Source organism: Ptychodera flava, chromosome 13 (genome assembly GCF_041260155.1).
Source record: "Ptychodera flava strain L36383 chromosome 13, AS_Pfla_20210202, whole genome shotgun sequence".
Taxonomy (NCBI): domain Eukaryota; kingdom Metazoa; phylum Hemichordata; class Enteropneusta; family Ptychoderidae; genus Ptychodera; species Ptychodera flava.
In genome coordinates, this window is record NC_091940.1 from 9,624,870 (window position 1) to 9,648,393 (window position 23,524).

Genomic DNA, 23,524 nt, shown 5'->3' on the forward strand with positions numbered 1-23,524 from the left:
TCGAAACAATCGATATACGTTTCCGATTTAATTTCCTGGTAATGCTGTGATGTTCCCAACTGTAGTCAGATTTTAATATAGTCTTTTGGTATACGGTCTTTTCGATTTCCTTCTCTCCATAATTTGAGAAAAGTTCGATTTTCTCATTTCTCAAGGTATTGATCATTTTGTCCTTGAGGAGTTTTACAAACGCGTTTTGAAAACAAACAACGTTTATACTCTCCGAATTTCGTGACCTACAAAATCATTTTAACGGGGTTGACAGCATTACAAAATGTTGTAAAGATTTGGTTTTAGGAAAGAATGCCCAATGTGTTGAGCTTCTCCTTTGAAAAGACGGAGCATACCAATGTTATTTTTTTTTGAAACTCTGAGTTTCGATATCAATACTTTCCCACAAGATTGCATTATCATTCCGAGGGTTTACAAAATCATCGTGCGACCTATCCTGATGCAACCTGTGTTCGAACTCACCCTTCTTGTATATTTCATGCAAATACCAGGTATTCGCCACGTAGATACTGTCTTTTCATTTCCGAAAATCAAATATTTACATTATTAACGTGCTAATTGATGTTCGTTTACGCATTCAACATGTTTAACGTTCACTTGATTGGACGCCGCCGGTATATATATATCATGTATGAGGTTGGTGTGTTAGCATTTTGGGATGTCAGCACTCATATTCACAAAATCTCTGTGAAAATGCAGTACAGTCCAGCATATGCTAAGAAATATCTTCGAAAATGAAATTCCAAAATTTGATCGGCAAAATCGTTGAAAATATGCTTAAACGTTGAAAATATGCTTAAACTTTTGTTACAACGATGACGGTACAAAACGGTGGAAAATCTTACTTGTGATCACATGGGGCTCTGTCTCCGAAATTTTCCCGTTGTTTTGTTTATGAAGGTAGAATAAATAACAATATAGATGATACATGATGATGTATGTTTGTTTGAAATAGGGTGAAAATATATTTGTAAAATGAAAGCGAGAACAGCACCCATACTCTGCCCGAACTATCACTATGATCTACCGGGACAATGTACTTGTCCGGGCAGTGTTATAGTTTGGGCAGAGTGTACGTGCTGTTCTTGCTTTCGTTTTACATTTAATGTAATATTATTTTTGCTTTATTTCAAAGAAACGTACATCGTCATGTTTCAACTTTGTGGTTATTTACTCTATGTATTCGTAAATAAACAAATAAACAGTGAGAAAACATGGGAGACTGAGGCGCCTATGTTGTGATATGTACTCAAATCAGATCCAGACTCAAGTTGAATTTATTTTATTTGTACGAAACGATTGGGAAACGGTCATATTCACGGGCATACTTAATCCGAGGATTTGATATTTTCAATCTCAAAGAGATCCACGGTATGGTGATTTCCGGATAAAGCCCATATCTTAACGTTTTGCAGCCTCCCACTCATCACTATAGGAAACCTTATCTGTAGACCTGCCAGAACATTTTTTGCGTCCTTCGCTTTGCTTGTATAGTGTCCACGAAAATAGCCCTTCTTCAAAGTGTTCACGGGGGTGGGGGTGGGGATGCTGCTATGTGGCGCAGAGGGTCTCAATGTTTCGATTTAAAACGAAAGAATTTTCCTCCTACATAAATTCGAGCATCAACCGAAATCTGTTAGCAGAGAGTTCTCCCTGAAAATACACAATGAACTGTGGTGGCGCTGTTTGGCTGTCATTAGCGCAGTATAAAACTATCCTCCGGTCGCAAATGTTGAAAATTTAGCATCATTATAGGTCAGACCCTTACACTACATGAAATTGTATGGAACAATTTTCCGTATCGGCAAAACGTACCTCTCTTCGTAAGTTTGTTTTTCAAGTTCTTTACCAAAGGTGAGCAACTTTATTCACCGTGCGTCTTACATAAGTTACCTATATGCGAGTTACCACAATCTGATCTCATTTCCATGACTGCAGTAACCATAGGTATTGGGACTAGTCTATGAGTGTAAGACAAAACAGAAGCACCACTGTCTCTGTGTCCCATTTACTCAGAATTTATGAAAATTTGAAACGTCAAATTTATGCCATCGGCAGACCATATTACTTGAATTTCACCATGATTTGATATAAGCTGAATGAGGTCAATTTCAGCTGCACTTGAAATGTACAGGAAGTTCTTACTCACTTACTAGCCAAATTTGAAAGGCATCAGACAAAGGATTTCAGTAATGATCTTTGCATCAAAAATGAGAACATTTGCCCTGTATGTATATTTTATTGTTACTGAACCAGAGACAGTAGAGAAACTGTCCATGATTAAACAAAGTAAGCCTTAATTGTGTTCATTTTATATAGTCATCCCAAGAAATCTTGCAGGGAAAACTTCCATGGAGCCAATCTTCCCTTCAAAATATTCCGTATTCTCAGAGAAATTTTAATAGCTTGGTCTTCCTAGGAATGTCGATCAGTAAAATTGATCAATGTGGGGCAAATGTTTTTCAGTCTCCCTGGAAAATTTCAAGGTACCGTACAAGGGTTTGAAATTATGCAGTATTGATTGCCACATTGGCTTTTTTCATGCTCGATGCATACTTAAAGTATATGTATATATGCATATACTTGAGGAAAACTATAATATATAATATATATATATATATATATATATATATATATATATATATATATATATATATATATATATAACTATATATTATACTATATATATATAACTATTATAATCTATATCTATATAAACTATATATATAACTATATAACTATATAACTATATAACTATATAACTATATATATATATATATATATATATATATATATATATATATATATATATATATATATATATATATATATATATGCATACTTTGTGACTATCATGTCTGTTCGATGTCGTAAGCCTAATGATACATCTTGACATTACATAATGAGTTGGTACATACACAAGGTTTTGCAGTTTACTTACATAACATGAATGTAGCAGGATCCATACACCCAAACTCACCTAAAATTCAAGTACTTTGAAGGACTTTTTGAGTTCCACAATAAGAGTTCCAATATATCATTTATATATCATTTTTACAATATCTAGACTGATCACCTTGTCATTTTAGACAATGGTGGGTGGATTATCAATTTTCCAGGACTTAGAAGTAACTGAGGACTCTCAGGGAAGCTTTAAAATTCGAGGACTTTTCAGGAGTGTACAGACAATGACATACACATATACATACATATACACATACATATATACACTCCAATGCTACAAATACATATTCAACATGGGGATTTAAAAATGACAAAAGACACAGATGTGTATCAAGTAAAATCCATTTACTGGAGAGAATGATGGACCACAAGTACAGTTAAATTAGGGGCAAGATTGAAGGTTATACCAGTGTAGAGGAACTAAATAATGTATTTGGAGCAAGTATCTCTTTTAGTACAGCTCAAATAAACTTTCTCTTCTGTCACCGGTAAAGTCACAACAATGTATAATGACAGAGACACTTCATCACGACTGTTTACAGATCTAGTTACATCTAGAATCTTCAAAAAGCAGTTTAAAATATTCACAATATGCTGCTGCGGGTGCCCTCTATCAATATTGATTTTTGTCACCCTCCTGACACAATGAAGAGGTCTCATTACAATAACTATAAGATGGTTCCACTAGAAAAATGGGGGAGGGGAGAGACATTGTTTTACTATTTCACTCGTAGGTTCAAGGGTAAAAAAACATTTCTTAAATACTTTCAGAATAATACTTGTACATGTCTATTGTAGGTGGTAGCCACATTGCACTGAATGGATGTAATGTGAAAAATGACAAAATGAGGTACACACTTGTATGGGATGACAAACTATAAGGTTGTTGTGATTGCTGACTCTCTGATACAAACACAACTTTTCTCATACCATTTCCTCTTTCTAGCTGATTATTTCACGTCGACTGTAAAAATGTAAGGTGGCTGCAAATGTCCTACAAAAACTATTTCAGAACATTTATGAAAAAGTCAAAATTTATAAAAGTCATCGGTTTTCACAGGATAAACTCCAAATCAGCAGCCGCCTTTTTGTAAATACTCAAAAAGAAATGAAAAGAAAGAGATTTTTCCCCAACACTCGTGAAGTGTCAGGATCTTGTTGTTCTTACAACAAATGTGCTTGTCAGTATTGATATGAAAATTTGCAACTCACGGGCACATTGTTATTTTCCGAAATTTTTTTACTCCTTTGAAAAACGTTTCATCTTAAAACACACAGGGCAGCGATAAATTTCTGCAGCTACTCTAAACATTTCATAAAAATCATACGCTCATCATCACTGGCTGCTATGAAGAAACTCCACACATGGCTACAAAATATTCACAGGACAGGATATCATATTTAAAGACTGTCAACGTAAGCCTTCCCTAGATTTCTTTCATTCTATTTGATTACTGCGGTGAAAAAGTGAAGCATGCACTCCGTGGGCAAAAGGATACTAAGGTTTACCATCTGCATAAAAAATGGCATCAACTCGTACAACAATTAAGTTTTTTGTTCTGGAAATCTTTAAGGGGCACAAGCCTTTGCTGCTTCATTAAATCCTTCCATCCCTGTTTCAAAATGCAGTGGTACAACTAGGCAATATAGAAAACGATAGATTGTAGCAAAATTTGATGTTGAGAAGGTACAAGTCTGGCACCAATGTTGTGCAATACTTGGAATCAAAATCACAGGAACACATGGGAAAATTGTAGCGTCTCTCACTTAAAGGAAATTTCCAAAGTGTGTAAAAAACACAATGACATTTTTGAAATCAAGAAAATCCATTCTTTAAGTTCATTTTTCATATTAAGATCAATTGGAGAATTATTTTATCGTTGGAAACCTTGTGAAGAAATTATACAGCTTGTTATATTTGCTCTTTCACACGAAAAAATTGCAAAATGTGTAATGTCCTAAATTGTTGAAAACAGCATATTACTTTGAATTTATCTTTTTATCCTTTAGTTTGGAAATTAAATCCAACACACACATTTCACTGGAAAAAAAAACTACAGGATACAGAACAACTTTTTAACTGTAGTAACGATGCACTGTTTTTTTTTATTTTGTGTACTGGGAAACGTCACTGGGTTACTAGTAAATATGTACTATTCTTTATATTTTTTGCTATCTGCCTGCGTTTGCTGAAGGATATTGTGTTTATGTCATTGTGTTTGCATCACTTTGGTAAACTGAAACCATCTCTTTGGTATGTCACCGATTCTGCCACATTACAGTTGAACTTGTAAGTTTTCATGTGTGACTGACATTTTGACTGTTGACTGAACACACGATATGGAGATCATTTGAATTGTCGTACTCGTCACTTAAAATGCTGTACACACCAGTCAGAACAAGAAGTTTGAGACTTGGACGCTCTCCATGAAACAAAAACTCCAAGCACATTCATAAACACAGCTACATGTAAAATAAAATAAAATAAGAGACAAGTATGCTCCACTTTTATACAAACAATAAAATAAGTCACAGTGAATTAGGCTCTCAATAAAATACAAAAAAATTAGCTCACTTGACAGTCTTGAATGGAAAAGAATAAATCATTTCTCTTTAAAATAGCTGATTATTTTGTGTCTTTCATCTACTCCATCAAATATTTCAACTCCCGTGTCTGTGTGTAAAGACAGGGAGTATACCAGCATTAAAATTCATACGTTTCGTCGGCCATATCGATGGCCCATTGGAATTTATCTCGCTGTGTGCGGTTGTAGATTTTCTCTAGAGGAACATTCCACTTCTTGCACCTTGGAAATAGAAAACAACAGAACAAGTTAGCAATGCTCTGACCAACTGAATGACTGGATCAGTCAGCAGTGGTGATACCAAACGTTTTTTCTCTTGAGGTTTCAGCTTGAAAAGTTCAAATCTCTGTCAACTTGACTGCTTCTTTCAATAAGAAAGTCTGATTTAATACCATGAGTAAGCAAGTACACCACATTTACATGTAAGTCTGAATGAGGACATTTTCTTTCAGATTTTCATTTTAAGTGTTGGAATAGAAAGAGGATTAAAGCCTTCAACATACAAATGCCTGTATCTAAAGAACCAACCCACATCCTTATACAATAGGACCGCACAACTGGGCCATAACAAAAGTGGCCAGAGAGATTAAATAACAAATGTTTGTTGGTCTCTTTCATTTCTATTATGAACCTGTGATCATGATGACCTGAGGTGCACTCAGGCTCATGGGGGCAATGACCTTCAACATCTGAGTAAAGATTAGAAAAGACTCACCATGCCACCGATATCCTGGGATCTAAGTAATTCAATTTGGAAGTTCCGAGGGCAATTTCTTTGTTTTCTTCTTTGTCTGTCGCTTGCACTTCAAGTTTCATCAGCTGTTCTTCCAGTCTCTCCAATTGCTTCTTCTTACGTTCTAGAGCCCTGCAATGTGAGAAGCTTGGTTTTCAGTCACCTGACAAAGGTGTGTGAGATGGTGGGGAGGTAGACAGGAAGACTGAGAAATAAAGAACTGGGGAAACTGAAGGCTCATGTCATACCAGCAAGTGCCAAGGGTGCTGGGACACACAAGAACGTTGAACAGCTTTCATGTTAGTTTATAACATGCAGTTTTCATTTGAAGACAGTATGCACATAAAAACTTATGTTTTAGCAGAAACTTAAAACTTTATCTAAAAGTAACTTTAGACAATGGAAAACAAACTGCTGAAATATCTGAAGTTCAAACTGGCCTCTGTTCCCCATGTTAACTCTATGGTGAATGATTCATCCTCTTTCTACCAGGCTCCACAGACAAATCACAGAAATAAATACAACTTGGGAGAAAGAGGATAAAATTTACAATTTTCACAAAGCTAAATATATCGAAAACTTCATTTGCTTTAAAAGTTTGAAAATTAATTCATAAAAAAATAGAGTCTCAAAAACCTACTATTTGATTGAATGACATGTCTACCTGGCTGCAAGGCTATCCCCTGATATTTACAAAGTAGAACTGATCTGTACAATTACTCAAAGATTCTACCCCAGAATATAAAAGACATGCCAAGTTTTACAGACTCAGCGCATTCAAGAATATTACGTGATGGCAGTACAAACAAACCATTGTGTACAAGCACATATGGAAATACACATACTTCTACATGCTTTTGTGCACATGGTTTTGTTTGTACCATGGACCATTCAAATTGCAGGTTTTTCACCTATTTTCTCAAGACATATCAGATTCACCCACAGCTGGTCTTTGAGGAATATTTGTTAAATGTTAACATTCCTGTTCTCTACATGACACACTTTGGTGTGATTTCACCACCAATACCACAGAACATAGATCATTTAATGAACATTAAAAAACATTATCAATAGATAAGATATGTCACCAAGCCTTATGACACCTGAAAAATTGATATTTTGTTCACATGTAATTGCAACTTGGTAGTTTCATATATCCACATCTTATTGCCAAAGGATCTACGGTATAACAGATTCTCTAGTCAGTGCAGATGTGGAAGCAAATAAGTTAGTTGTGATTTGTGTTAAAAAGAGGCAAAAACGCAATCAGTGACAAAGGATCTACGGTATAACAGATTCTCTAGTCAGTGCAGATGTGGAAGCAAATAAGTTAGTTGTGATTTGTGTTAAAAAGAGGCAAAAACGCAATCAGTGACACTGAAGATCCCTTCACTGACAATGTATGTAAATATACAATGTAGGAAAAACCTCTGTCATCTCTTGGGGCATTCTTCAGAAAAACAGTCTTGGGGAAAGTTCCATCTCAGTGAAACTTAACGCAAGAGAATATCAAGTCATTCTTACGATTTCATTCTGTCATCTCGACTGGTCTTGTAATCGCTCTTAAGTCTCTTGTATTCCTTCTTGACATCCTTGATGGACACATGCTTCTTCTCAATCTTCTCCTGCAGATTGCTCATCTGTTTGTCAAATGTCTTGGGTGCCGCACGCTGATGGTTACATAGGATAGCTACTGCTCTGTTGGCACGGTTGTAGGCCAGGATTTTTGCCGGAACAGAGTCATCAGCTATGGGTGATCGTGAAGGAAGGAAAAGATTTGAAAGTTAATAAATCTTTGCTTGATGCACAATTAGCAGTTTGATATACAACCTATACTTAACGATACTGGTCTCATGAAGCACCTTTTCTGCCTGGTGCCAAAATCTATTGATCATGTACAAGATGTTGGTCTTCTGGGAGCAAACTATGCAAGACTCTCTCAGTGAACTACTTTAGCATGATCTGACCTCAAAGTTTTATGCTGTGAAGAGATTACTCTTTCCTCATGCTTCAAGAGAGAAACTTAAAACAAAGTGGTACTGTTTTTTATACCCTTGTTCTCTCACAGATTGTCAAGCACTGCCTCTTAATTACAGCTTAACATCACATGCTAACATTGATAATATGGCCACCATGTACTAATTTATAAATGTAGGAAACATGAAAATTAAAATTTTGACTGCTATTTGAACAGCGCCCTCATCACTGCATACCAAAAAATGCCATTATTACAAAATAGCTTTCCAAAAACAACATGAACATAACTTGTCATGCAGCATTAGTGAATGAATTCCACAGGGTTTCTTTTTCAAATTTTGTATTATTTCCATCAGACTTGAATTCAAAATGCCCTTTAACTTGTCAAGAGGTCACAACACTGCTTACGATCAGTATGTACCATTTCCAGTAATATACAGTAGGAGGTTTTCAGATGCTTTTGCCAGGCAACACAAGTGTTGATCTTCTCCTGAAAATCAACCTCACGCTCACCCTCTGCAAACATTTTCAGGCGGACCATTGACGGCAGCCTCAGTATGCAAGTACTCACATTTCAACATTTGCTGGCAACAGAAAGACTGGTATGACCAACATCGGAGGCTACTTACGTTCAGTCAGCTCATTGAGCTGCTCTTGTAGCGTCTTTGAGGCGTTAAACGTACGGAACACCTTGGCTGTAAGTCCTTCCATGAGTTCTTGCAAGTGTTTGTTCAAGATCGATGTGTTGAGTCTGTCGAACAGGTCATCACCTGGTTGCTTGTTCTCCATGAACAGCTGTAGATTCTTGAAAACCTACAAAAAACCCCAACAGGTATTTGTATTCTGTACTTTCATGGGAACAATACAATGTCACTTGAATCTTAGCACAAGTAGTGTTTTACGAAAGAACAGAGAATTTTCTTCACGTGCATAATGCAATTTGCCATTATGTTACCATAGTATCTCAGTGTATTGAGTTAGAGACTGCCTTGAGGGGTTCTACACAAGAAATCCTAACTATGCTTTCAAATAGTTGACTCACAGAAATGCAATCCACTGGTCTGGGATTTTGAAACCTTTTATCCATTTTCTCTTCACTTCATAAAGTCTTTGTCGGATAAGTGGATATGGTGTTTTCCAAATGCCACAGAGCGTTGGAAACTGATTAACAGGTATTATGAAGAATGGCTGCAGGATTTTAAGACTACGCTGCAATAGCCTGTGATTTTTAAAGTCAATAATGGTCCTCAGGGCAGTGAAAACCACACTGACTTGTTCACCTGTAGTAGACTCACCGAGCACTATGCCTGCTAATTTTTAAGAGTTCTGAACTCGAGTTAATTTTTGGAAATATTCTGGTGTCAGCCCTATGCCCACATAATTATGTAAATGTAAAACTTCTTGAAACAAGGGAAGAATCTTGGGTCATTAGAGTGCTAAATTGACAGTTTTACAACAACTACATCACCTAATGTACCAGTATTTTCTTAGTATGAAATGCTTTAAGATTTCTCAAGGAGGAACCTCACTTTGTGCTTAGTAGAATACACCTCAGGGACAGAATTTTGGATGCTAAAATTTTTCGAATACTTTTCTAGTCTACAGCTTGCTGGGGTTCATTTTAAAGCTCTTGGAATAAGAAAATTTTCGGTCTTAGTTTTTGAAAGTGGAAAATTTTGTTTTTGAGTTAATGGCAGCCATTTTGAATTTGAATTTCATACCACCAATAAGTACCGGTATGTTTCTCTAGTACCAAAATTTGCCCCCAGATTCCAATGTTGAATCATAATCAACTAACAGTGACAGTGGAATGTGACTTGGTCATAAGCAAAGCAAGAAGATATACCTACCCTTTTCTCCACAGGTACATGATTGACATATCTGATGGAATCTTTACCCAAGAAATCAAAGCCAACCACAAACTCCTTGCCTTGATATTCTTGGTGTAGGGTGATATGTTCCACTCGCAGAGAACAGCAGCCCACCGTGTCCGCAGTCTCTCCCTCTTCTTTCTCGTTACCGGCTCTCAGAGCGAGCTGAAAGTAACATTGGCAGCATTGGTAGGTGAGACGCTTGCATCTCAAGGTAAACAGTGCATCTACAGACAACTACTTGTACTTAACAGATGATATTGTTATTGTCACAAACACCAGAGTCATATTTGTACAACTGTAAGTACAGTATCGATACTCTTTCTCTCCTGAACATCCAACGGTTCCCTTGACAGCCCTGCAAACCCCTGCAACATTCTCCCTGAAATTCGATCAACAAGGTCTCTCTGTTCGGGGACTGAAAGAGTGGGCCAACACTCTGCTGTAGTGGCAACAGATGTGTATGTTAAGAACCAGACAGGAGGGAATTTATGACATCAATCTGAGCTTTGAAGCTATAGGGAATAGTCAGCAAAACAGTCCATTTCTTTTACAAGGGACAAACACACACAGCAGTTAGCCCTCATCTCCACCGGAGTAACTCTCCTTCATCCTGGTGTCTTCGTTTGGTCCCTCTTCAAAGCAGTGCAATAAGACTGTGTTACACACACCTATTATCAAAGCATTATAATCACCTCCTACAATGCTTTACCTTATCAATGAAGTACAAGGCAACGGCTCTTTGCCGGATTCTCATTTCCTTGCTCCTCCAATCTTCCTTGTAATTTTCCCTGATCTTGTCAACTAAGGATTTCAGCTTCCTGGCAGTCTCGTATTTCTGCCAGTCTTTCTCTCCCTGTAGAGACAGATGTTGTAGAAAAGATTAAGGTATGTAGACGGAGACAAGGAAGAAAGACAGAGGGGTGGGAAGGCACAGAGACAGAAAAAGGAATATATAAAAAAGATTAAAGTGACAGTCCAAATAATTGAAAACTATCTACATACAAGTTGACAAGGCCACATGAAGGGAAAAATGGATTTATTGAAAGATAATTTGCTACAAAGAAATGTACATAATGGCTTTGACCTCAAATAGAGTAAAATACTCCACATGGGCTGAGTTACAGAAAGGTTGTGACCACAGCTTAAAATGTTGACAACCAGATATAGTTACAACTTGGTGATTTAGTATCCCAATGCTTTATAGTGAAGGATCCTACAGTATATACAGATTCTAAAGTCAGTGTAGATGTGGGTACAAATATTGTGTTATTCTCAGAGTTACCATTAACCCCTGACTACCAAGGCCAATGTATTCCTATATACCAGGCCCCTTATGTAAATATTGATAAAATCTTGGGTGTGGTCATTTCATGAACACTGCTTAGAGTAAAAATTAAGTAAGTACCAATAAACCATATATTTCTGAATCAGCATGAAATTTCCTACTTTTTCATATTTAAGTTTGTATTTCCAGGTCACGTGACTGATCACATGACACATCATGTGACCAGAGTTGGCAAAGAATATGAATATTTGAAGCATCAGGACGTGTTTTGAATCCATAAAATGACGCAAATTTGAATACAGTTGCAATTTTCATGGCATTGTCTTTACATATATGTAATAATAATTACCCTTTACTTTACTTATAGATGTACCTATTTAAGATTTTTCTCACAAAAGGCAGAGTAAATGAACCACAAACATCAGCATCTGACATGATTTTGTATTTGAAAATCAACACATTTTATATTTGTAACACTTGCTTTATGTCTTCCTTGCAGAAACATGCATTTATAATGTTTATGATTTATCAAAAAACAATTCACAATATTTAAAAATACATTTTAGGGGACAACATATCACATGACTAAACACATGACCAGTCATGTGACCAGTCTTATGATAATATGGCTGCTATAAAATTTCACTGGCTTATAGTAAAAAATTGTATTTCCTCTAGTTTCATTCACGAATATTGCTGTTAATAGAACATATTTACATATAAATCATTTGTTTTCAATAAATAAACATTTCATTTCATTAAAAAAACAAACCATAAACATCTTCGCGATCGTCCGTACTTCTGAAAACTGTAAACAATAAGCGCGATGCTTCTGTGATCAGCCTGACCTTTCAGGGTCGAGGTCATGGGTCACGACATTTGCTTCCGGATTTTGGCCATACTCGGACGTACGGGGGCGCAATCACATTCAGGCCAGATCGGAATACATCAATCTTAGTCGCACTGCGTGCCGATGCTGAAATTACGGGATTTTTAGCGACAAAAACAAAGCAAATACGCCTATTTAACTGTGCCGGATATTTCCGGCACTCAAGGTATATAGTAATTCAATATGGCGCCGGATATATCCGGCGCCATAGGTAGTCAAGGGGTTAATAGCATCATTTTCATGAGAAGATTACCACGGCAACTAACCTTAAGTCTAGAGTTGGCATTCAACATGACGTATTTGTTTGCTCCCTGAATATTTTCTGACCAAGAGGCCAGCCATGTGACTTTGTTGTCGTGTATGACTTCCTTCCATTTGTGTCCCTTCGGTGGCGCTGGAACTTCTGCATCTCTGCAAAAACAAAATGTCAAAAATTGAGACGTCTGGGTGATGTAAGCCAGAATCCTCAGGCAGGTCATGTGTTTTTAAATGATCTGAAACTGAAACTAATTGTTATACAGCATAGATTGTCTGACGTAAGAATTACACTTTTGAAACAGTGCAGTTCAGCATCAGGTGGTTAGACAGCTCGTGGTTGTTAACCTGAAGGATATCTTTTCATGATTATGTTCATGTTTTACATTCAGCCTTTTTCCCCCAGGTTTCAAGTTTGATTGTCCAAAAGACTGAAAATATGGGTTCAAACCATGCACACACTGCAAGCCATGGGAGGAAGGATTCATGCAAACACTTCCAATGCCCATATCAGTTCTTACAGATACAAGCACAAACACTAAGCATGTCAAACAGTGGGTAAACCCCTTAGCAATTTCTGTACATTGTATATCTGAGGTACATAAACCAGACACGTCTTTTCTTACTTTCCAACGTTAATGGTCACATCTTCTGGTTGTAATCTCTTCTTCAACATTCCTTGTTTTGGGTGATCACCACGTCCACGGAACAAACCTGGCGGTTCAATCTTGAAGTTACCGATCTTCTGTTTGTGACCGTCAATAATACAAAATCCGTATTCACTGACAATTTCTTCATTCTTCTTCTTGATTGCATCTTTTTCCGCTTTGGACATGTTTTTCCTCTCTTCAGACTTCTGCAAGTAATAGTCTCTAATTTCTCTGAAGTCGCATTTTTTCAGATCCACAATGGTGGCTTTTTCCTCGTGAGTCATTTCCTGAGGACAAAATGACATTGGAAGAATTAAATTTTTATTCAAGGAATATTAATAAAGGCCATTTTTTTGATGTGCTGCAAAAAAAAATTGAGGATGATCAATAATCATGAAGTCATGGGACACAAAGTGCCTTCGTTTGGATGATGTGGGGAAGGAATGGATTTCCTCATCGCACAATATTGAACCTGTGACATAACAAAGGGCAAGTACCTTACTATAATTTCATACATTCTTTTCAGATGTGTCTGTTACAACAATTGATAAAGAATGCCTCCATACCTTCCTCCAGTCCTTGAAAAAGTTTTTGTTAAAGACAGCCTTGGTTGTGTAGTCATGGTCCAGCATTCTCGCATAGAAGCCTGCAACCTCCTCTGCTGCTAGACCAAGTTTCATCAGTTTGCCTGTCAAGACAGAAACCGTAAATGTATTCAGAGATAGACAGCTTGGGCCAAAATGATATATGTGCCGTCACTTTAATATCACAGGTTGTCCTTTATTGAGTTTATGTACAACACAAATGACGTTTCAACCTGTGAGTGATTTAATCAGAAATGCACTTTCATTATGAGAATTTCACTGAATTCAACTTCACCTTTTGTTTTTGTTGCAAGTCAATCTGTTTCAGTTGTCCAGCAGCTAATCTTGCTCAATAGACTGTGATATGATGCCAGTTTCACAACAACAAGGAAATGATAAATAATTATGAGCCCTACCATTCACCTCAAGACTGGTAACTAGTGGTTACAATCAGTGGTCTGTCACGAAACACAGTATTTCCTTATCTGGGGTCGGACAACTTCAGTTACCTCTTAGAAAAATCAATGATCATGATGTTATAATGTAAAATGATCAAAAGTGGAAAGCACACTTTGATCTTTGGTTTTGACCAACTCACCATCATAGTAGAATTTCACATCGTCCGGAAGTGGTTCATACTCCGGTGCAAAGACAGGACCTCTGTGTGACAGCGTCATCCATTTAACTCCCTCCGGATGAGGCGTTTCTTCCCACCTGTTGGTCGTAGTAACAGAATAAGATTAAATACCATTGCAGTGGGTCACTCTCTCTATGGAATGTCACAGTACAAGAGCAGTTAATCCACCAACCAAGCTAATAAATCATAATAATCCAATAGTTAATGGACTAAATCAGTCTTTATTATTAACGTTATCTGCTTACTTGGTCAACATGACTTTGGTTCAACCCAAATTATTTACAATATGGTTGTTATTCCTCTAGGGTCTACTCAGGAACTAACTCTGTCAATCCTATGCAAACATTTTCTCTGCTTTGTTAAGCAGTGTACACCAACAACAAAAGTGTTTGTGAGCATGATGCATGTTATCATTTATGAGTTTAAAATATCTGACAGAATGAAAGCACAAGACGGTTTACAAACCATTTCCAAACTTCTTCCACTTCTTTCTCTTTCTTGGCTTTCTTCTTCGGAGGTTCTTCTTTCACACTGCCTTTCTTTGTCTTGTCTTTTTTCTTTTTCTATGAAATACACAAAAAGTATCAACCACCCATTGAGCTGAATTCTGGCAAGATTTTTGAAGTTTGCATTCCTTACAAACCATCTAATGATTCAATGCCTATGAAAGAGTATCTGCAACGGACACATATCAGTTGTGATATATTCAGAAATTGTTATAGTTTGATGAAATATAGTAATGTAAGCATATTGTGATGGCATGTCAGTAACAGGTATCAAAGTGATTAACAAAATGGCGACTTGTAAGAACTTTTGTCAGCAGATAGACTCCTTATTCAGTATGCTTGCTGAGCAACTATGTTTTCCCAGGGAATACCTAGTTCAACTACCACTATCAGGGAATACCAAGTTCAACTACCACTATCATGGAATACCAAGTTCAACTACCACTATCTTTCCATTGTATTTTCCTTCCATTGAATGCTAAAATTGTATCCTTTTAAGAGATTTTCTTTATGTGTGTTAGCCATAAGAGCGATACACCACCAACATAGCAAAACTGAGAAAAAACTCACCACATCATAGTCCTCATCTCTTTCCATTTTCCTCTTCTTGGATTCTTTTTTCACAGAAACTTCTGTTTTCTGTTTCTTGATTTTCTCAGCTCTGAAGATAAACACAAAACAAAAACCTTCAGCTTCCAAATATAGTTAATATTATCACATTGCATTCATGAACATCATATATTAACGACTGTTCCTCAACTGTTTCTGTCCGACCCATACTCACAGCTAGCTGGTTGGTTGGAAAGACACCTTTAACCAGTGTGCTGATAAATGATAAAGGAAGAAATTGTCACATGACTACCTGGAAGCCAATGATTCATCGTCTTCTGACCCGCTTTCATGTCGTCGCTTCTCCTTCTTGACTTTGAAGTCCCCAGCAGCTAACTGTGCCCTGCTGGCCTGCGTGGAGAAAAGACAAAGTGAACAAATATGTAGCCAGAGTGGCTCTTCATTTTCTATGCAACTTAATATTTATAATTTTAATAGTTCCTTATTATGTGACGGAATATTGAAAAGGTGCCAGAAGATAGCGAGTGACATTTGTACTTGCACAGAACAACCAAGTAATAACATTTTAGTTTTAAACATGTGAACAGACTGAGAATTCATGCCTTTACTCTTCAACTCCCTATTATATTGCTTTCACTGGCACGGCTTAAACCATGTACAGGAGGACAGGGTTGAAAGAGCAAAACAACTATGTTGTTTACAGGACTGTCTTGGGAAGTATCATATATTTCACAAAATAAACAAAAGCTTACCAAAGGAATATCATCATCACTCTCACCAGCCTCTTTTTTAATCTGTGGCCTGTTAAAGTAAGGAATGATATATTTTTTTACTTCTTTTGTAAATTATATTTTTCCAATGCGGTAAACAATAACAACTATAAATTGATAAAAAAATAACTAATAAACATGATACTGATGGCTGACAAACAAAAAGTAGTACAAAATTGGAACTTATCTGTTACAACTTTTAAACTAGAACTGTGACATATGTGATGTTATAAAGCAAAGAAACTGTGGAAAATGAGATGCCATGCCTTGCAGAGACTTTGGTGGAAGCTTACCTATGTGAATCAACTTTCTCAGTCTTAATGACAAGTTTTGTTGGTGACATGGATTCCGATTTCACTTTTACCCCATCCGCACTGCTCTTCTCCCTGTGCTTGTCTGTTTTGTGTTTGTCCCCTGATTTCTTTGCGAGTTTATGTTTACCGCTCTCGTCGCGAATTTTTTTATCCGAAGACTCGGCATGCTTGGAGCTTTCCTTGGATACTGGTTTGGTGCTGCTGCTGCCACTACTTGTAAAACTTGAACCTGAGGAATGTTCTTTGTGTCTAGACGCGTCACTAGACTTGCTGGAATGATCTTTGTGCTTTGAGCTGCTGCTAGGCTTGTGGCCGCTGGAGCTGCTCCCATCTTTAGGCCTTGAACTCGAGCTTGACCCTTCCTTGGGTTTGGAGCTGGAGCCATCTTTGTGTTTGCTGGAACTGTCTTTGTGTTTGCTAGTGCTTGAGCTCTGAGAGCCCTCTTTCAGTGTAGTGGATGAACCCTCCCTTGGTTTGATTGAGCCATCCTTATGTTTGCTACTACTACTACTACTACTTGAATGTTTGAAGGGATCCTTTGGCTTACTAGAACTGCTATGATGATGGGAGCTGTGATCTTTGGGTCTGGCATTGGGGTCTTTGGGTTTACTCTGCGGGTCTCTGGGCTTATCCGAGTGGTGCCCTGATTTGTGTCTCTCTCCGTCTGAAGAGTGACTAGATTTGTGCTTGTTGTGGTGACCATTCTGGCTGCTGCTGGACAACTTGGCAGGTTTAGGCGACATGGAACTGGACTTGCTGGGTTTGAGAGGCGAAGACTTTGGTTTTGGTGGCGAACTCATGCCGTGTTTGTAGTGCTCTGTGCTGGAATTTATTGGAGTATGATTTTGGTACGCATATCCGTCACCTGAGAAGTAAAAATACATGTAGTGTTTGTCAGTTATCAAAAGAAAGTTTACCAATCATTGACCATTCCATTCACTTATGCTTGCACCCACAAGCAGACTTTTGCTAGACAATTGCCTCCTTTGTTTATTTTTGCAGATTAAAAGCAGCCATTTTCATTTTATGAACAGAATTTTCATGAGGAGGCAAAAATTGAGTTTTGCATATTAAATACGGGCCAAACGAAGCAAAGGTTAGAAAAAACACTAGTAAATTTTCATTCCACTGTACTGTAATTGTAGTTATAAAAAACAAAAGAGTAATTAAAATTATTATAAGCACATGCATGAAGTAGAGGACTCTCACAGTCCCTCCACACACTGGTTGGGAAATGTCTATTGTTTTATTGTGTGAAGTACTGGATTAGGAATTGTATGCACATTATGGTTTGGCATCTATATTTCATACCCATTTTCATAGTGTTTTTCTTTCCTACATTTGTCACCCAGAACCCCTGATATTTACTCTAATGTGTGAAGCCTGCGTCAACCATTTCAAAAAATGAACAATCCATTTGGTTTTGGAGAGATCAGTTATTTGGTTTTGTTGCGTTGAATTCTGTAAAACAAAATGGGGTTACCGTAGCTCGCCTGTATTCCAATGAAGTAAACAACATTTTTTCACTTGACCAGTCACCTGATAATAAACTTTTACGACAGGTATTATATGAAATGTCGTGTTTATTTTGGTGTGACGGATTATATTCAAACCGAAATGATGCCCTACAATTACAAACACAGACTACTTATCAAACCATAAGGCGCATGGTAACAATAGGGAACTAGGCGTTTCCCAACCAGAGTGTGGAGGGACTTTGGCAATCAGCAATTTTCTACAATCTGTCCTCATACACACATGCTACTTGCTGTTCATATGGATATAAAGCTACTGGTATGCTCTGACACAGATTCAGATTCATTACAAATTAAATCACAAATCAACCGGTATGTGTATTGCAAGTTTAAATGTTTGCTCCCAACTTGTCTTAAAGCAGATTTCACAGAAAACAAATTATTTGGACTGTGATACCCACCTAAGCTATCATGTCAAATTTCTTTACGCCTTGTTACTGCAACTTAGCATACAGAAATGCCAAACATATTTTGGAACATTATTCATTCCCATTTCACATTTTAGACTTTGTTCAAACCTCTCACTGTTAATACACCATCAAATCCCAGGTGATAACTGTGGCTTGGATGTGGCAGGACACAGAGGTCATAGGGTCAAAAGTTTGAATTCCAAGAAAATTGTCACAGGACCAGAATAGGCATCATGTGATGCTTTGTCTGGCAACACTCAGTACACACTTTGTTGATATGTGAAACTAATATTATGCTCAAGAATGGATGTAGATGAACATTGTATATTGAATAACAAACATAACATCAATACAGTAACTTGATATCACCTTATTCACTTCTGATGAGGTAACCAGCTCTGTTATTTACTATATATGGCTACTTGTCCTCGGTGGTCATGAGAATTTGAAGTTTCTGAGTATTTCTTGTAAGTGCAGTGATTTTTGACGTTAAAAAACCTGTAAATTTGCATTTTTAGGAAATGTACGCCTCAATGACTTGTAAACAATTTTCACCTTAAATTGTCTGTATCAAAGCAACGGAAACTTAAAATCTTGAAAATTAGCAGTCACACAAAAAAATTACTTCACTGATTACATGTTTTTAAATCATTTCACTGTAGATATGTAACAAATGAAATGAATGGAAATTCACTATTGTAGATCTTGTAATTGATGTACAACAGAGCTAACTATTTTAGAGTGTGATGTATTTGGCAAATACCAGTACAATGCTTTAATAGTTTTGAATACGCCATATTTGTCATGCTACATGGTATTTCCAAGTACAGTAACACATACCTATGTAGGCTTAGTGTTGTCACACACTATCTGATAAGAAGCGACCTTGTTCAGTGACGCATATCCGGTGCAAGAAACATTTATAATTTTACCATCAGTATTTTTTAAGAAGATGGAAGTAATACCAAAGCAAAATTTCAGCCATTTTACATCTTAAAACTTTAACCCTTTTCCTGCCAGACAGTAATAACTGTATCACTTCCCCATCAGCCAAGTCAGTAAAAAGCGGTATTGAGCCAAAACATAACGTATTTTCACCCACTTGGCTTGGTATGTTATAGCATCTTTTGTCCAAAAAAAAATCAACTTTACAGTATTATGTTTTCAACAGCCTTCAAATGTACAGTAGTATTTTAAAATACATCATATGGAATACGTTATGTTTCATTAATTTTAACCATCTTGACCTGGTGGTGAAATATGGACTTGGCAGGAAAAGGGTTAACGGTAAAGTTGCCATGCTGTAAAGAATCTCAAGTAACAGCTAACTTCCTGTTTCTATTCTTATTGACTTGAAATGCAAAAAAGCAGCATTGTATTTAAAAGAATTTCATTCAACTGGCTGGGTATGTTAACCCTTTTCCTGCCAGACAGTATCACTTCCCTATCAGCCAAGTCAGTAAAAAGCAGTATTGAGCCAAAACATGATGTATTTTCACCCACTTGGCTTGATCTGTTATAGCATCTTTAGTCCATGAAAATCAAGTTTACAGTATTTATGTTTTCATTGGCCTTCAAAAGTTCAATATTATGTTAAAATACACCATACGGAATATGTTGCGTTTCATTAATTTTAACTATCTTGACCTGATGGTCAAATGTGGACTTGGCAGGAAAAGGGTTAAGGGATATTACCACATCCATTAGGGGGACAAACACACACATATCCCAATCTTATCTTCAAGTAATAAATGATGTACGCATTTTTAATAATAAAACCCAGCTGACTGGATATGTCTGCAAGCAAAACTAATAAACAACAACTATGGGGCAGCTACAGGAATGGCCAATTTTTTTTAAACTACCTCAGTTCCGGACTTCAAAATAGACATGCATGAATGAGAGATTGGGTTTACACGATATGTAAATGAATAAATGTCATTGCCCTGAGATCTCACTCCCCTGACTTAAAGGAAGTAACTGATATGCAATATTTAATGAGAGACTGCTATTTGAGATTGATCACGATTTATCCTTTTTTCTGCACTGACAAGATACAGTGTGGAAAATTTGTCCTTCAATTCATAAAACCATGGCAAAGGAAGCCTCTGTCTAATGTAAACAGACAGGTCTGCATGTACAGAGATTGGACATTTTCATGTCTGTGCCATGGGAAACCGACTGAGTCTGCGTAGTGTGTGACCTTCACATGTGCTTTGTGGTCAGGAGATTTCAAGGTGACACTTATGTTATACTTGACAGAAAAATACAATACCACTTTCTAAAGTATTCTGGTGAATTTTTTTTCTTTCCACTTAAAGAGTGTGTAGAACTATGAATCTCGTTATTAATAAGTGCGGTACACAATCAAAATCCATGGTACACATATCTTTGGCAAGACATGCATTATCTCTATTTTGGATATCCTTGTATTTGCTTAAGAGAGTACAAAGCATGTACAGTCTTGAACTGATTGATAATGTGGAGAACTTTTCAGGTTTATGAAGAACAAGCAGGCCATATGTAATACAGGTGCCGAGATGGGGTGTAAGTGTGCCCCCAGCGATTCTAATGAGTGGAGCTAGTCGACTCGACCGATAATACGACCTGCTACATTTTTGAAACACATCGCACTGGGTTTTGTGCCGTGTCGATTTCGGATATGAGGAGGAAAAGAAATGTGTTGCAGATATGACCAATATCGAAACAAACACGGGCACTTACTGATGATAACTCGACAAAACTACGGTAACATTACTACGGCACCGACACGGTTGTTAAAGGGGATTGGCTATCGCTTTAACGTGTGTTAACGAACAAAGCGAGTACCTTGAATGAAAGAAACACACATTCAGCTGTTTCTACCGAACTCTCGCGTGCGCAGGGCTAGGGCTTCCCCAGCTCTCTAGACGTATAAACTCTGGCGGTGATACAAAATTACCGCATATATGTCGAGTAATTCACGATTGTGATCGTGGATTAGCCTCAAGTCGATAGGAACGTTTTTTCGGGCAAACGCAACATGCACCGGTATATCATGTACCCGATGGACCATGCGCACTTACTGCTTACAGTGCACACACCGCCGCGACGAAGCCTTGCACTCCCGGCCGCGATCAGATCTGTACCATACACTGCCATGGCATGCTAGACAATGGGAGAAAATGTATATGTAGAAGAGAATACATACCCGACCCGGCACTTCCAGAAATCTCAGCCATGGGGATCTGAAATAATACAAAACAGAGCGAGTTATTTGGAGGGACCTTCTAGCTACCTTACTGGCCATAAGTAGTAAAACGACACTCAATTAGAAGAATAAAATTCCATCTCGAAAACGGCCATTTTTACGTTCATGAGAGCTTGGTCTCTTTTTTTGCGCTGGAGACTAAGTCAGAAAATTTTCAACCAAGTTTACACCAGATAATCGGGTACGTGTGATCCTTCCTAGCCATTGAAAATCAAGTATTCAATTTAGTTTTGTCAGTAGATTTGAACAAAATACTTACTTGATTCGATTTTTGAGTAAGATCGCTGCTAGCGCCGTTCATTTTTCGAAATGAGTGGCCTCGTCGACAATATGGCACGCTATGGCGGCTGAAGGAAAAGGCCGTGAAAAAGACAAAGTCGTAAATTTAATGTCTGCGCGTGCGCAATAAAAAGTCCCCGGATGTACAACCCTCATGCTATATGACGAGCAATAATGCTGACTCCCTGGAAATCTTTACACACGTTGATACACGTCAGAGCGACTGCGGTGACGTCAGACATATAATGAAATCTGATGAGTTGTCGAAAAAGGAATGAACCTAGACTGATTGATGAATTAGAGTTCATCAGAAAAAGAAAACTGACATCGTAGAGTTGGAGATAAATATGAGTCAAATTCAACAATGCTGTACAAAGTGGAATCATGTCAATACAATAAATTGAGGTCAGTCCAAGGAAAACGCACTTTCAAAGTCTTCCGGGATAAACTTTATTTAAAATATTACATACACATACATCTCATCTTTCATTTCTTGTAAGCTAAATAAGCTCATTCAAATATCTGTGGCAACTATAATTTTAAAAGAAAGCAAAAGTAATTAAAGTATTCCCTTACGATTTATATCAGCTTTGGCCAAGTTTGTACAACATTGCTGTAAACTTGCTGCAATCTTGAAAGCCCAGCTGGTAACTTGTATCAAGGTTGGGCAAGCTTGGAAAGTATTCGAACTAAAATTAATACACTTGTACCAACTTTTGTTCAAATTTCATGCACGGTTGGCAGATACAATTTTCTTACAAGGTTTAGTTTTCCATACTTCGTTCAGTGAAGGTGTAAGATGCAACCTTCATACAAAGTTATGATTTTGTACCTCCTGTTCTGTGTGACTCATGTCCGATGCACACCCAATGAATGAACATGTCATTTTACGTGGTATGAACCTGCATCCATTTTAACTACTGTATGAACTCTCACAACAGCTGCACGGACAGTTGCCGATGCAGGGAAAGACTTGAGCACTATCATTACGTATTCAAAAAAATGATTTTGCCAGACTCGATAGGTTTCTCATTCATCACAGCAGGATTACAGACAAAAACATTCACGGACTTCACTCACAAGATTACAAAATGTGAGTAAATTTTTTAAGTGAACAATGTTATTTTTCATTTATTTTCCACAACTGACAATCCAAATTTTAAACGACAAGAACTGGTGGAAAATAGACAGCCTTTCACTTGTGGTTGTGCACAATTCAGCTGATTAAAAGCATCATTTTTCTAGTATATACCTTGGCAATCACCTAAGTTTCTAATGCCCAAAGACATGAGGCAAGTCTAAGCTGAGAGTTGAGTTTCGAGCTTACAAGTACGTACACAAGATTTGAAAGTGTCTGTAAAAATCAGGAAAACTTTTAATATAGTCGACGATCTTGTTTTGTAAATCGTGGTTGGATCAACAGCTGAATTTTAAGAAAATAAAAC

At 37.2% G+C, this 23,524-nt stretch overlaps 1 protein-coding gene across 1 annotated transcript; it reads right to left on the bottom strand.

The window, feature by feature from the left end:
- Window positions 1-3,304: 3,304 nt before the first annotated feature.
- On the bottom strand, window positions 3,305-22,206 carry LOC139147348 (DNA topoisomerase I, mitochondrial-like). The gene is made up of 17 exons (XM_070718409.1): window positions 22,060-22,206; window positions 21,741-21,777; window positions 16,585-17,470; window positions 16,274-16,322; window positions 15,814-15,911; window positions 15,522-15,612; window positions 14,911-15,008; window positions 14,407-14,522; window positions 13,791-13,912; window positions 13,201-13,511; window positions 12,586-12,730; window positions 10,855-10,998; window positions 10,122-10,307; window positions 8,901-9,084; window positions 7,819-8,041; window positions 6,277-6,426; window positions 3,305-5,783 (listed from the first exon to the last, which is right to left on the bottom strand). The coding sequence occupies exons 1-17, from the start codon at window positions 22,099-22,101 to the stop codon at window positions 5,681-5,683; spliced, it is 2,985 nt and encodes a 994-aa protein (XP_070574510.1). The 5' UTR covers window positions 22,102-22,206; the 3' UTR covers window positions 3,305-5,680.
- Window positions 22,207-23,524: the final 1,318 nt, after the last annotated feature.

Coding starts and splice junctions, on each gene's coding strand:
- LOC139147348 (XM_070718409.1), bottom strand. CDS start 22,101: ATGAACGGCGCTAGCAGCGATCTTACTCAAAAATCGAATCAA. Junction 10,308..10,854: donor CCTTGTACTTCATTGATAAG/GTAAAGCATTGT, acceptor TGTTACTTTCAG/CTCGCTCTGAGAGCCGGTAA. Junction 8,042..8,900: donor GCTCAATGAGCTGACTGAAC/GTAAGTAGCCTC, acceptor GATCACCCATAG/CTGATGACTCTGTTCCGGCA.